General features: G+C 43.4%; 9 protein-coding genes across 9 annotated transcripts; 5 read left to right on the forward strand and 4 right to left on the reverse strand.

Annotated features, from left to right (window-relative positions):
• Window positions 1-9: 9 nt before the first annotated feature.
• NEMIN01_1136 (uncharacterized protein) lies at window positions 10-813 on the forward strand (the record flags this gene model as incomplete). Its single annotated transcript, XM_051477078.1, has 1 exon — window positions 10-813. The coding sequence occupies one exon, from the start codon at window positions 10-12 to the stop codon at window positions 811-813; it is 804 nt and encodes a 267-aa protein (XP_051333038.1).
• A 558-nt stretch (window positions 814-1371) lies between these two features.
• NEMIN01_1137 (uncharacterized protein) lies at window positions 1372-1860 on the forward strand (the record flags this gene model as incomplete). Its single annotated transcript, XM_051477079.1, has 1 exon — window positions 1372-1860. One exon carries the CDS (start codon window positions 1372-1374, stop codon window positions 1858-1860), a length of 489 nt encoding a protein of 162 aa, XP_051333039.1.
• A 60-nt stretch (window positions 1861-1920) lies between these two features.
• On the reverse strand, window positions 1921-3270 carry NEMIN01_1138 (uncharacterized protein; the record flags this gene model as incomplete). Its single annotated transcript, XM_051477080.1, has 1 exon — window positions 1921-3270. The coding sequence occupies one exon, from the start codon at window positions 3268-3270 to the stop codon at window positions 1921-1923; it is 1350 nt and encodes a 449-aa protein (XP_051333040.1).
• Window positions 3271-3344: 74 nt separating this feature from the next.
• Window positions 3345-5009, forward strand: NEMIN01_1139 (serine/threonine-protein phosphatase 2A regulatory subunit A; the record flags this gene model as incomplete). Its single annotated transcript, XM_051477081.1, has 1 exon — window positions 3345-5009. The coding sequence occupies one exon, from the start codon at window positions 3345-3347 to the stop codon at window positions 5007-5009; it is 1665 nt and encodes a 554-aa protein (XP_051333041.1).
• A 335-nt stretch (window positions 5010-5344) lies between these two features.
• NEMIN01_1140 (ATP-dependent RNA helicase) lies at window positions 5345-6760 on the reverse strand (the record flags this gene model as incomplete). Its single annotated transcript, XM_051477082.1, has 1 exon — window positions 5345-6760. One exon carries the CDS (start codon window positions 6758-6760, stop codon window positions 5345-5347), a length of 1416 nt encoding a protein of 471 aa, XP_051333042.1.
• A 64-nt stretch (window positions 6761-6824) lies between these two features.
• Window positions 6825-7691, reverse strand: NEMIN01_1141 (uncharacterized protein; the record flags this gene model as incomplete). Its single annotated transcript, XM_051477083.1, has 1 exon — window positions 6825-7691. One exon carries the CDS (start codon window positions 7689-7691, stop codon window positions 6825-6827), a length of 867 nt encoding a protein of 288 aa, XP_051333043.1.
• A 15-nt stretch (window positions 7692-7706) lies between these two features.
• Window positions 7707-8579, forward strand: NEMIN01_1142 (glycerophosphodiester phosphodiesterase; the record flags this gene model as incomplete). The annotated part of the gene is made up of 1 exon (XM_051477084.1): window positions 7707-8579. The coding sequence occupies one exon, from the start codon at window positions 7707-7709 to the stop codon at window positions 8577-8579; it is 873 nt and encodes a 290-aa protein (XP_051333044.1).
• Window positions 8580-9105: 526 nt separating this feature from the next.
• NEMIN01_1143 (phosphatidylinositol N-acetylglucosaminyltransferase subunit A) lies at window positions 9106-10647 on the reverse strand (the record flags this gene model as incomplete). The annotated part of the gene is made up of 1 exon (XM_051477085.1): window positions 9106-10647. One exon carries the CDS (start codon window positions 10645-10647, stop codon window positions 9106-9108), a length of 1542 nt encoding a protein of 513 aa, XP_051333045.1.
• Window positions 10648-10987: 340 nt separating this feature from the next.
• NEMIN01_1144 (dolichyl-phosphate-mannose-protein mannosyltransferase) lies at window positions 10988-13072 on the forward strand (the record flags this gene model as incomplete). Its single annotated transcript, XM_051477086.1, has 1 exon — window positions 10988-13072. The coding sequence occupies one exon, from the start codon at window positions 10988-10990 to the stop codon at window positions 13070-13072; it is 2085 nt and encodes a 694-aa protein (XP_051333046.1).
• Window positions 13073-13167: the final 95 nt, after the last annotated feature.

A 13167-nucleotide genomic window follows, 5' to 3' on the forward strand; every position in this document is an offset into this window, starting at 1 on the left:
TAATAAGAAATGAGAAATAGGGAAGAGAGCAATACTTCTAATACTTCTATAAATAGCAGTGATCTATCCAAAAGCGGCAGTAATACTATCTATGGCGATATTAGCAGCCGCAATATAGTGAGGCTAGACGGCAGAGAAAGCAACGAGCAAAGACTTACTGTGCAGGAGGCAACAGCTGATAGCATCCTACTGCGCAAGTTTATTAGCTGCGGGGCGTCTCCCATATATTCATCGGCTATTATTGTATTCTGTGCAGTGGAGATAAAAGAGCCGCCCGTTGAAAAGGGAAGACAGGGGATCCTGGCCATCAACTGCAGCGACAGACGCATACAGATGGAAATAGACAGGATATTCAATCGGTCTAAGATATTGCCTCTGGACAGACTGGCAGTAATTCCTAACCTCGCCGTAATAAGTATACGCATAGACATAGTAATAGCTAACGACAAGGGAGGAGTGCTGGAGATGGCCACAGAAGGAATATACCAGACACTGCACAGGATAAAAGTGCTGGAAGAAATAGAGAACAGAAGAGAGAAGATAGTGGTACAGAAAGAGATTAAGGAGCTTATGACATTCCATCCTAGGACGGTAACGTGTGCAATGCAGGAAGAGTGCGCAGTGTACGACCCCACAGACGAAGAGCTCAGCGAGGCAGCAGGGCACATGGTAGTAACGCACAGTCTGAGGACAGGAATAGACACACAGAGCATGATGAACAGCGGAGGAAACATTATCTATTGGACATTCTCGGGAATAGCAAAATACGAATTATTAAAGGACACAGTAAAAACCATCCTGGCTGCTAACTAGAAGATAATAGGCGATGTGTGTTAAGTGTGCGCACATTAGACACCATAGAGTAGACAGTGTAGAGCAGCTGCGTGCTAGTAGACAATAAAAAATAATTATGTACTTTTTATATAGTGTGTGTTAACTAGTGTGTGCACATCTTTTTGATTTATTTTGTGGTAGCAGACAGCATGCATAGATATACTATGCTCTGCACAGGAAGTGGTGTGTATGCCCTGAAGAGCTACAACTTATTCTCAGTACTACAATAGATGCATGCACATATCGCGCTCCAGCTACCATACAATAGTATAGCCTGTGTGCATTACGCTCAGTACAGCAAATAGCAGCACATCCTGTGCATAATATAGCAAGTAGCGCCAAGTATTTTTTATTTTTTATATTTAGCCCCTGCAATGCCAGAGAGTGTCAATATGAGCAGAAGAGTGCTAATAAAGAACGTTCCTAAGGGCTCTACCTTCTTCCAGCTGGTAGACGCTCTTAAGACAACAGGAGAAATGTAAGTTATGTGATTATATTTATTGGTTCGTGTTTCTGAACATGAAGAGAGTGTAGAGTATGATATCTAACCTAAGTATTGCCGTTAAAATGAACAAGTACAAGCCAGACACAGACCACACTGCCGTTGTAGAGTATGCCACCGCAGAAGACGCAGAGCAGGCTGCAGCTGCCTCCTTAAAGATCGACAGCGCGGGCCTAGAGGCAGAGGTGATAAGCTATTCTCCCGATAAAAAGAAAAAGCCGCTTACCTACAAATCAAAAGCGTACATAGGAAATCTTCCTGAAGACTTTCAAGAAGAAAACCTTACAAAAATAATTGCAGGTACGGTTTCTCCTAAAACAGTATTCCTGTCCAAGCCCACACAGTCCCAGAAGAAATACGCGTTTCTAGAGTTCTCCGACGAAACAGAGAGAAACGTGGCCCTGGGGGTCCTTGAGAAAATAAAACAGGGGGGTGCACTCGGTGCTGATGCCATCGTATCGCCTGCATATCCTTACACTCAGAGACCCAAACACAGGAAACACGTAAAACCAGCCTCACAATAAATTGTCCACTGTCTTTTATTTAATACCAGGGCTTGTCCTTGTTTCTTCTTATTATCTCTATTACGCCATCTCTTTCAGAAGTACCTTTCTTATGTGCGTATACTTCCTTCTGTTACTTACGGATGTGGAGAGAATGAAGATAGCGCTCTCTTCTTCACTGAATACGATGTCCATGGGCTCCTCATACTCTGTAAGAACTGTGCGCTCGCTTAGCACACACAGCCCGTTTATTCCGTACGCGTATAAGACAAGCCTGCGCCTATCCACGACCATAGCAAAGCACTTTACCCCGTTATACACAGCATTAGTGACAGATATAACAGGATACGAAGACACCTTCAATGACACTTCCTCTCTAAAGACTTTCTCACCGCCACTCTCCCCATCAGCCTTATTATCACTATGACTGTTTACAGAAGAATTACCGCTCGCAGAAAGATCATTACCATTTACAGAACTATTAGCAGAGCTATTACTGTATATGTGTAAGTATCCCTGCTGTGTCACTGTTGCTATATACCCTGTTCCTTCTATCTCTACCGCAGAGGCATCCCAGGCACAGGACTCTGTCTTAAATATGCTCTCTATCTCCCACTTTACCTCGCATATTTCATCCTCCCATCTGCTGTATATCACCACCTCGTCGTTATACCCTGTTGTAATTAGCTTATTCTTGAACCAAATAGTGCTCTTCACGTCGCTCTCACTGTACTCCACTATCTCTTCTATCTCCCACTCTCCTTCTTCATTCATAAACCATATCCACACACTTCCTTCTCTGGTGCTGAAGACCAGCCTGTTACTCCCGTAGCTTACTGACTTTATCTCGCTTTCATCGCCCTCCAGTCTATCTAGTCTAATGTTCTTGTCTATGTTCACTATATCACACACGCCATTAAAATACCCTATACTTACTATGTCACTGTCCATTATAAACTCGCACCTTCTAATTACCACAGAGCTATCAGCATTTGCGCCTTCTGCTGCATCATATTTAGAATTTTCAAAAATAATATTCTCGTCTTCTTCTTCTTCTGCAGCTGCGCCAACACTCTCAGATTTATTTTTATTTTTGCTGCCGATCTTTACAGAATCACTGATTCTATCACTATCACCGACTCTCGAACTGCCAGTGATGCCATCACTGTTTCCATCAGCTAGCAAGATATCTCCATTGCTATTCATCTTGTCTTCTCTATTTTTACCATTTAGTGCACTATCTAGCACACGTAGCTCTCTATTCTCTCCTGATGTTTCCAGTACTTTCGTCTTCTCCAGTGTCTTTACATCGTACATCACGAGTCTACTTCCTATCCCCACACACAGCATCTTACTGTTTATGCACATGGACCATCCGTACCCTTCCTCTTTTCTCTCTTTATTTCCCAGCGCTTCTTTTCCTCCTTCCATTTGCTTCTACTTTCAGCTTGTCTCTAAATTTTGCAATGTTTTAATTTTCAATTTCTGTTTTTATTTTTAGAACTATGCTATACGATGAAATCGAACAGGAAATAGAGAAGATGCAGTCCAGCAACCCCAAATTAAGAGAAGAAAGTATAGATAGTCTGCTAAGAATCTCGCAGGGAATAGGCAAGCCATACACTGTGCAGTACCTGATACCCTTTATAAAGACAATCCTAGATACAAACGAAGAGGCAAAGATACCTATCCTCCAGCAAATAGAAAAAATAGTGAAAGAAGTCCTGAACGAAATAAAGCCTGTGTACGTTCTGTACAGAGAAATATTCCTGACGCGAAGCGACCTCATCAGAGAGCAGGCCAGCGCCTCCCTCATCAGCTCTCTGAATGTAAAGAAAATAGATTACGAAATCTTCGGGATAGAAGAGTTTATTGTCTCTCTGGGAGAAAGCAGGTTCATCATGCACAGAATATCCGCAATAACTGTGATGCGCACGCTGATAGGAGAGATACCCGCAGGAACGGAGCTGAGAAAGCTGAAGAGCCTTTTCTCCCAGATGCAGAATGACCCCCTGCCAATTGTCAGACGTAAGTCGATCCTCTCCCCCGAGATAATACAATACTTCTACACAGAGCAGGAGATACAGAAGATCATAGAAAGAGTGCTGGAAGACACAGACGACACAGTCAGAAGCTGCTTCATCTCTCCGCTGTTTTTACTGTCAAAAACAAAAGATAACGGATATTTCAACCTGGAAATCTTCAAAAAAGCGTCAAAAGACAACAGCTGGAAGGTACGCAGCAGCTCCACGAAGATAATTAAAGAAGTGGCCGTGTATTTGTACGCGATTAAAAGTACACACACGGGCATAAGCATCCTTGACTGCATAGACAGGCTTGTGGAGGACAGAGAAGAAGCCGTGCGAAAAAGCATCATAGAAAGAGCCCCAGACATCCTAGCAGAAGCTCCAGACACAAAGAACAAAATTCTCTACATCATAGACAAGGCATCGTGCGATGTGTCCTCGGAGGTGAGAGAGATTGTCCCGGAGGTGCTTTCAAAAATCTCGGAAATCATAACAAAAGAAGACGTGGAGCTATACATATCACCGATAGTCAGAAGACTTCTAACGGACGAAGACCAAAAAACAAAAATGGAAACAATAGGAAAACTAAAAACCCTGTACAATAAACTGGGAGCAGCAGCCATCACAGACGCGCTCACCCCCGTAATAAACGACCTTGAAAGCAGCAACTGGAGAACACGCACAGCAGTGCTAAAAAGCATTTCGTCGCTCAGCAGACAAATGGACAAGATGTATTTTCAAGATTACCTTAAACAGCCATTTTTCAAAATGTTTATCGACCCAATATGGAACGTAAGAAAAGAAGCCGCTGTTATCTTGGGCGAGATATCTATAAACTTTGGAGCCGCCTGGGTCTGTGGGGATATGCTGGAGTCTCTGGAATTTCTGAAAGAAAGCAGCCACTACGCGCACAGGATATCCTATGCTACAGCGATAGGCAAAGTGCTGCAGACTCTTTGGCCAAGGAAGGTGCAGAAGATGCTCGCGAAAGGCCTTCTGCAGCTCTCTCAAGATCCCATCCCGCAGGTAAGGATGACCGTAGCAAAGATGGTTAGCCAGGGAATCCTGGAAGAGAAAAAAGAAATTCTCCTGAGAATGCAGACAGACAGCCACCCAGAGGTAATCAGTGCTTCAAAAGTGTAATAGAATAAATATTTATCTTGTTTAGTCTAAGTATTTATTAGCAGATAAATACCATCTAGTTATTCGTTAGAAGATTAATCGTTGCTCTGCGTACTATAGTAGCACTCTACAGATAATAGCAGAAATAATGTGCAGTAACAGACAGCTGACGGCAAGCCATAGCTAACTATGCCTGTAAGTGTAGTAGTAATACAATAATTAGCCATAAGGGCAACTAATTAGTAATAGGTGTAGTAATAATGCTATTATATAACGGTAAGTGTGGTATAATTAGCTACAAGAGTAAGCAATTAGTAATAAGTGTGATATAAGCTATAAATGTAAGTGTATCTTTATTATAGACTCTCAATTATATTGGAGGGCAGTGGGGCTATGGTTGTGTTGTAGTGTTTCTCGTACTTTCTGATCATCTCCACGTCCTCTGACGATACAAGGTTAATTGCAGTGCCTTTTCTTCCGTATCTTCCTGCTCTTCCGATTCTGTGTATGTAGTTCTCTATCTCTTTCTCGTGCGGCACATCAAAGTTAATCACCACGCTAAGAGTCTGCACGTCCATACCTCTGGCAAGCAGCCCGGAGGACACGAGAGTTCTGCAGTTGCCCTCGGCAAATCTACGCATCACATCGTTTCTCACCTCCTGGGGCAGCTCGCTGTGGAAGATCTCGCACTCAAAGCCTCTTTCTATCATGTTCTTCTGGATGTTCACGGCTCTCTCCACCTTGTTGCAGAAGATGACGGACTGAGAGATGGACCCTCTGTTGTAGAGATCGCAAAGTATCTCAAACTTGCTCATGTCTACAGATGCGCTTCCTCTCTTGTCTCCTACGTTGATGTAGTACTGCTTAATTCCCTTCAGGGTCTGGTCTTCGTCCTTCAGAGAAATAATCACAGGCTCGTTCAGGATCTGTGCGGTTATTTCCTGCTCCTCTCTGCTCCATGTAGCACTGAACAGGCCCACCTGCAGCCTTGTGTTGGTTATTTTGTTGTAGAGGATGTTGATGGGCTCGAGGAACCCTTTTTTCAGCATTTCGTCTGCTTCATCGAGGATAAAGAGGCGCACATTCGAGAGATTCAGCTGGCACATGTCTATCACATGAAGCAGTCTACCGGGAGTGCCTACGAGGATCTGCGGCTTTTTCTTCAGCTTGTCGAGAGTGTCTGAGACCTTTACTCCTCCGTATATAGCTTCTATGGTTATGTTTGTGTAGCTTCCGAGCTTGCTGAGCACTCTTGTTGTTTGTATGGCCAGCTCTCTTGTTGTTTCCATGATAATCACTTGGACATCTCTTATTTTTGGGTCTACCGTCTGGAGAGAGGCGATGCCAAAGGCTGCAGTCTTTCCTGTTCCACTCTGCGCCTGTGCTCTGAGATCTCTTCCCTTGAGGAGCGGTCTGATGGCTGTCATCTGTATGGGCGAGGGTCTTTCAAAGCCCATTCCGTAGATGCCTTTGAGGATCTCTGGCCTCAGGCCCATGGCGTCAAATGTCTCAGCGAGCTCTGCCTCTGCGCCTTTTTCGTCGACTACGAGGACTCCTGCGAGCAGAGAAGACTTGGAGGAGGCTTCCTCTGGCATGGCGATGACTTCATCCATGTCTATTTCGTCGTCTTCATTATTTTCTGTTTCGTTCAGATCTTTTCTGTCTTTATCTTCGGATGGGTCTGTCTCTTCATCCTTTTTCTCCTCTTTTGCAGGGATGCTGGGGTGCTCATTGGCGAATATATTGGGTGTTCTTGTTTTCTGTTCTGTCATAAACTTGCATGGGCAAATTTTTTATTTTTAAATAGATAATGCAGTGGCCAATGAAAGAGAACGGCTAGGAGAGAGAGTCGTAGAAGAAGGACGGGTCGTAGTTATTTTTAAAAGTGCTATTGTTTTTGTCCTTGGGCATTTCCTTGTTGTTTAGTGCAAAATCATACTCTGCTTCAGGAATAGGTGTGTTCTTGCGCAGACACGGGTTGTATTTAGTGTACTTGGGAGGATAAGTGCCGTCTTTCTTGCTGCTGTATTTACTCCTGTAGTACGGCTTATTGCCACTGCTCCTGGAAGGAGTACTGGAGGCGCTGGTGCTATTTACAGTTGCATTGCCACCGCTGGTTGAAGCATCCTCTATATTATCATTTACACGGGTATCCTCTGTGCCACTACTTACTCTTGTGCTGTTAAGATTTGTCAAAATAGAATCTCCAATTGTCAAAATGTTCTTTATGCTCCCATGGCGACTCTTCTCGTCTCTATTATTAGCTGGAATAGAGTTTCCAATTGTTGAAACATTTTTTATCCTAGTACTATCTGCCACAGTGCCACCAGTACTAGCATTTCCTGTTGCATCCCTTACATTCACTTTGTTCTTCAAAGTATTTGCTGAGATATTCCCTGTGCTCTTTTTCTTTTCTTCTACAACCGATGGCGTGATGATCTCTTCAGTTGCAATGCTTATCCAGCTGCTGTTATGCTTTATTCCCTGGACATTGACTAGTTTAAACACGATGTACTCGTACACCTGCGTGCTTGCCTGCATCTTCACTGGCGCCTGTCTGTTTTCTGTCCCAAATGACCTGACTTTGGCGAGAGTAATGGTTTCTTTTACGGCATCATAGCTGGACAGTGCTCCTGTGTATCGCACTCCTGTTCTGGACAGGATTTCTATCTTACTGCCAATCCTTCTAATTAAGTCAAACATAAAATATTTGTAAATATGGGGGGAATTATAGAAGAGAAAGAAGAAAGTAAAAAAAATAAAAAAGAGAGAGGAAGTGATCAGAAAAGCATCCAAAACGCAGCAGGATCACCCGAGCTGTTCAGCATTCCGGTCCTGATAGGACACAGGGGCGTGGGCGCGGGGATGGAGAGGCAAGAGAACACGATCTTCTCAATAAACAAGTGCGGAGTCTTTGGGAAGATGGCAGAAATAGACGTACAGCTGAGCAGAGACTTGGACGTATTTGTGTTTCACGATCTGGCGATAGATGGCGTATATTTGGACCAAATCAGTACATCTGAGCTGCTGGATCGAAAAATAGACACGCTTTACGATCTGCTGATGAACACAGAGATAGATCTAAACATTGAGATAAAGTACGAAATCCAGTCTATCTCTGTGGACATCTGGTGCGATAAAGTCGTGGAAACAGTTAAAAAAGCACAGAAAAAAGGAAGAAAGATCGTATACAGCTCATTTAACAGGGACGTATGCCAGACCATGCAGAGAAAGGGAGAAGAAGTGCTGTTTTTAGTGGAGATACTAACAGAAGAGTCCGTTAGCTATGCAGTGGATGTTGGGTACATGGGAATAGTAACAGAGGTAGACGAGGTACTAAACAACCCCGGCATTGTTGAAACGGTCAAGAGACACATGCTGTATTTAGTGACATACGGCAAGAACAACAGCGATATTTCAGTGGTAGATAAGCAGATAGCCATGGGCGTAAACAGCATTATTACAGATGAAATAGAAGAGCTGCTGAGAATATACGACATTCCCAGGTATACGATAGAGAAGATCGAAAAAGAAGCAGAAACATCAGCAGAAACAGAGCAGGAGTTCATGACGCAGAGGATACTGAAGTAGATACAAGTATAATCGTGTTTATTGCTGTAGCTCGGCTGATGTACTAACTGGTGGAAGAGTTAACGAATCAAGCTAGAAGTGAGTCTATAGCACGAGATAGTAGGTATATTGGCAGTAAGAAAGGCATTAGCCAGCACTAGCCTGCAGAGTGAACGAGAAGATGTCTAGGGCAGATATTCTACCTTTTATTGTAGGAATAGCACAGAATAAGGTATAATAGTAGATAATAAACCGTATCTTTTATGATAGTGCGCAGGTTTTATTTTTATAGGGCTATATTATAAGATGCTGAGAGAGCACTGCCTGTGCTGTGTTTATTCTTTCTACTTCTTTTGCTATGGCTAGTATCCTGTGCTTCTGCTCTTCTATTTCATCTACTGTTCCAGCTAGTGTAAATTCTACCATGTCCTTATGTATCTTGTGGCTGTATGCTCTAAATATCCTATTACACAGTGACTTATCCATCCTTACATCTACTGAGAATGTTTTTGTTGTTTTCAGCTCGTATCTCTGCATGTTCTTGTATCTACTGTCTGTGTCTTCTCTTATTCTCATACTGCACAGCTGATATGAAAATTATTGCATAATTAATGACCAGCAGAAATTTAAACAGAAAAGAAAGTCTGTCTTTTTCCGTTCTGTAGATGCGCTTTATAGAGAGCTTTAGTCTGTCTCTTAGCGACGCTTTAGCGCTTTCTCTGAAGATGTCCCTATAGACTGTGTCTGTTTCTTTGGCCACCAGCGACCATTTGTACATTGAGTGCACTCTTGCATGCGACAGTTTCCTGTTGTATGCTGATATTTTCGGAATGGATGCTTTTATGCCTGAAACGATGCCTTCTGCTGTGGGGGGCACGAGAGTGATCATGTCGCCAGGCAGTACCTCGCTAATTCCATCTACATCGGTGCTTACAACGTACAGCCCGCAGGCAGATGCCTCTATTATGCTTATGCAGAAGGCATCCGTTAGCGATGTGTTGAGAAACAGGTTGGATCTGTTCAAGATGTTCTTTACCTCTGAAGGATGCACTCCCCCCAAGAACTTCACCCTTCCCTTCAAATGGTACTTTTCAACTGTCTGTTCTAACAGCTCCTTTTTCTCTCCATCTCCAGCTATTACTATCCTAATTCTGTCGTCCATGCGACAGATAGACGGCAGTACGTCAGCCAACAAGCCAGCACCTCTTCTAGCAGTGAGTCTGCTAACCACAGATATAATTATAAGATCTTCTGCACCCCTTACACTTTCTGTTGTTGCACTGTTTACTTCATTATCTTCTACTATAACACTCTCATTCCTTAAATTGGTAGTACCAGCAGTAGTTCTTACATTTTCATCTATCTTTTCATTTTCCACAACTCTACTTTTTATACTCCCGTCTGTAGAGCCATCTACCCCACCATCTTTTATAAGACTACTACCACTTTTCCTGCCTTTCATCATACCATCACTGTTTAATCTTTTCACTTCATTATTTTCTGCAGCTTCATCTGATGGTATCCATTCCAGGGGCTCATTCGATGGCTTAAACTCTTCTGTCACAGCATTGGGTATTACTCTAATATTATATCCATCAATGCCTAGCCTGTCTGCAGTATTGTCTCTCGTTGCCCCAGAGACACATATTATTCCCTTGCTCTCTCTTATGCTCATCCGAAAGGTGGAAGACGTAACCACTCCTCCAAGCGACTCTATTTTCACAAGCGAATGGTTGGTAAAACAGGTAGGTATCCCTAGCAGCCTGCTGTGGAATATCCCTTCTATAGCCATTGTGCTGCACTGATGGCCGTGGACGATCTCTATTTCCTCAGCTAGCAGCAGCTCTACTATGGGCATGCTGCTACACAGCACTGTGGGAAATACTGATCCGCCAAAAAGCGTAAACAATTCGAGATAGTACACTTTAAATCCGTCTACATAGCGCACTCCTGATACGCCTGTGTTAGCATTGGTTATGATTATTACAGTGTGTCCTAGCTTCTTCAGCTCTTTGCTCAGGTTAAGGATGTGGTTCTCCACTCCTCCCAGGCGAGGATAGAAGAAATCGCTCATCATAGCTACTCTCATCAGAAATTAAACAATGAAAATTTTCAGATATAAACCTGTAGAATAAAAGTGCACACAGCCATCAAATAGACTATACACCACAAAAATCATAATAGTTTGTTGTATAAATCAGTTGTAGCGAAAACAAAGGAGAGCAGTAGATAAGGCGCATAATAAACTAGCCACGGCCTGAGGATAACCCACGCTAACTCCACTATGCCTTATAAGTACCATCATATACTAGCTATTGTACACTTCAATCTGGCTGCATGTTGCTGCGGATGTGCTGCCGTAGTAAGTGTATACAAACAGAGCGCAGAGAACAAACACAATAAGAAGAGAGCCTTTGTTGTTGTTTACCATGGAGCTAGAAAGAGTCAAGCAAGAGATAGTCCAGACTACTAAAATTGCAAAAGACCACAGGATCCACAAAAGCACAGCCAAAAAGTCTTCATACTCCTACAACTGCAAAGACGTTCTGATCATTTGGCTGCTCTCTTTTCTCATTAGGCTCTACAGAATAGAAAAAGGAAACTTCGTCATGTGGGATGAAGCACACTTTGGAAAGTTTGCCAGCCACTACATAAACAGAGAGTTTTTCTTTGATGTCCATCCTCCTTTGGGCAAGCTCCTTACAGCCCTGGGGGGATGGCTGGTGGATATGTCTAATGACTTTGTCTTCTCCAGTGAAGATGTCTACCCGAGCTCTGTGGACTTTGTGGGCATGCGGATATTCCACGCTCTCTTCGGGTCGTTTATTCCTGTCTGTGGGTACATGATAGTCCGAACCATTCGCATGAGCAGATTTACCGCTGTGGCAATTGGGCTCTCTTTGGTCTTTGACAACGCACTCGTGGGAATATCCAGACTCATCCTTCTAGACCCTTTTCTCCTTCTGTTCATCTGTCTTTCTGAAGTGTTTCTCGCTAGAATAGTCATGGACAGCAGAAGAGTCGATAGAATAGGGTGCGACTTGGTGTGTCTTGGCATATGCATCGGAGCAGCGATGAGCATCAAGTGGGTTGGTCTCCTGACTGTGTCTCATGTGGGGGTATTTTGCATTTACGTCCTCCTCCAGGAGATAAGAAACCGAAGAGTTGAATTTTTTAAAATATTTTTAAGACTTGCAGCCACGCTAATTATCCTACCCGTAACTATTTATTTAAGTACGTTTTATGTTCATTTTTTGGTCCTAAACAAATCAGGCCCAGGGGACGGAGAGATGAGCAGCAGATTCCAGTCATTTTTAAGGAACAATGAAGTGCTGAGGAACGAAGAAAGGATGGAGTACGGGAACAGAGTCACAATACGCAATAATACAGTGGGCACAGGGCTGCTACACTCTCACATAGACAGATACCCAAGCGGTGGGCAGCAAGTGACAGCATATCCGCACAAAGACATGAACAATCACTGGAGAGTGCTGAAGGTCGGAGCTGATCCCGAGGGAGTGAAAGGAAAAGAGGATCTTGTGCTGTTCCACATTGAGACAAATAGCTATCTGGCGATAGACGAGAGCGCAGACAGAATAAATGGCAGCACTTCATACACACTGCCTGAGGAGGGAAAGAAAGCCGTCTGCATGACACAGGAGGAAATGAACAACTCCATCCTCTCCAACACTGTGTTCCATCTAGAGCCCGTGAAAGAGAGAGAGTCTGGCATCTCTCCACTGACCACGTTGTTTTACATCAGAAACATACAGCACAACTGCTATCTCTCGTACTCTGGCAACAAACTGCCTAAATGGGGGCACCAGCAGGGCGAAATATACTGCAGCAACAAGAAGATAGAAGGGTCTGTGTGGAACGTAGAGATGAACAGATCAGAAGAAACAGAGGGAGCAGATAAAGAGCCCAAACAGCCTACATTTAAGGACTTCCTGATGAACACGCTGGAGCTAAACAAGGCAATGAATGTAGTGAACAATGGGTTGGTAGATGACGGCAACGATGTCATAGGATCCCTTCCCATTCAGTGGATCTTTCCCAAAAAATGGCTTAAGTTCAACAGATGGGATGGATCTGTGCCAAGGTTTGCTCTCATTGGCAATATTATCACGTGGTATTTGGGGAGTGCTAACATTCCTGTGCTAATGGCCAGTGTTCTCCTTGGCTTAGCCAAGAAAAGAGCCAGAGGCAGTAATAGGTACATCAGCAAGGAAATGGGCAGACTCTACATAGTACTCGGAGGCTGGCTGTTCCATCTGGTGCCGTTTCTTCTGGTCAAGAGAATACTCTATCTGCACCACTACCTGCCCTGTCTATTCTTCAGCGTACTGGGACTTAGCATGGTTCTGGAGAAAAGACGCGCGCTCTCATATGTATTCATACTTTCTGCAGTTCTATTTTTTATTTCCTTCTCGTCTGTAACCTACGGGTATCTGGGGGAAATAGAGAATCTGAGAGGCTTTTCTTTTCTTAATTGGAATATATACAAAGAATAAATAGTGTATCTTATCAGAATGTGTACAGTTTAATTATCTTTTAATTTATATTAATGAGAGTAGGCAAGCATATCCAGCCGTTAGGCCATCTCAGT

Source organism: Nematocida minor (assembly GCF_024244105.1).
Source record: "Nematocida minor strain JUm1510 chromosome Unknown 7880, whole genome shotgun sequence".
NCBI classification, from domain to species: Eukaryota; Fungi; Microsporidia; genus Nematocida; species Nematocida minor.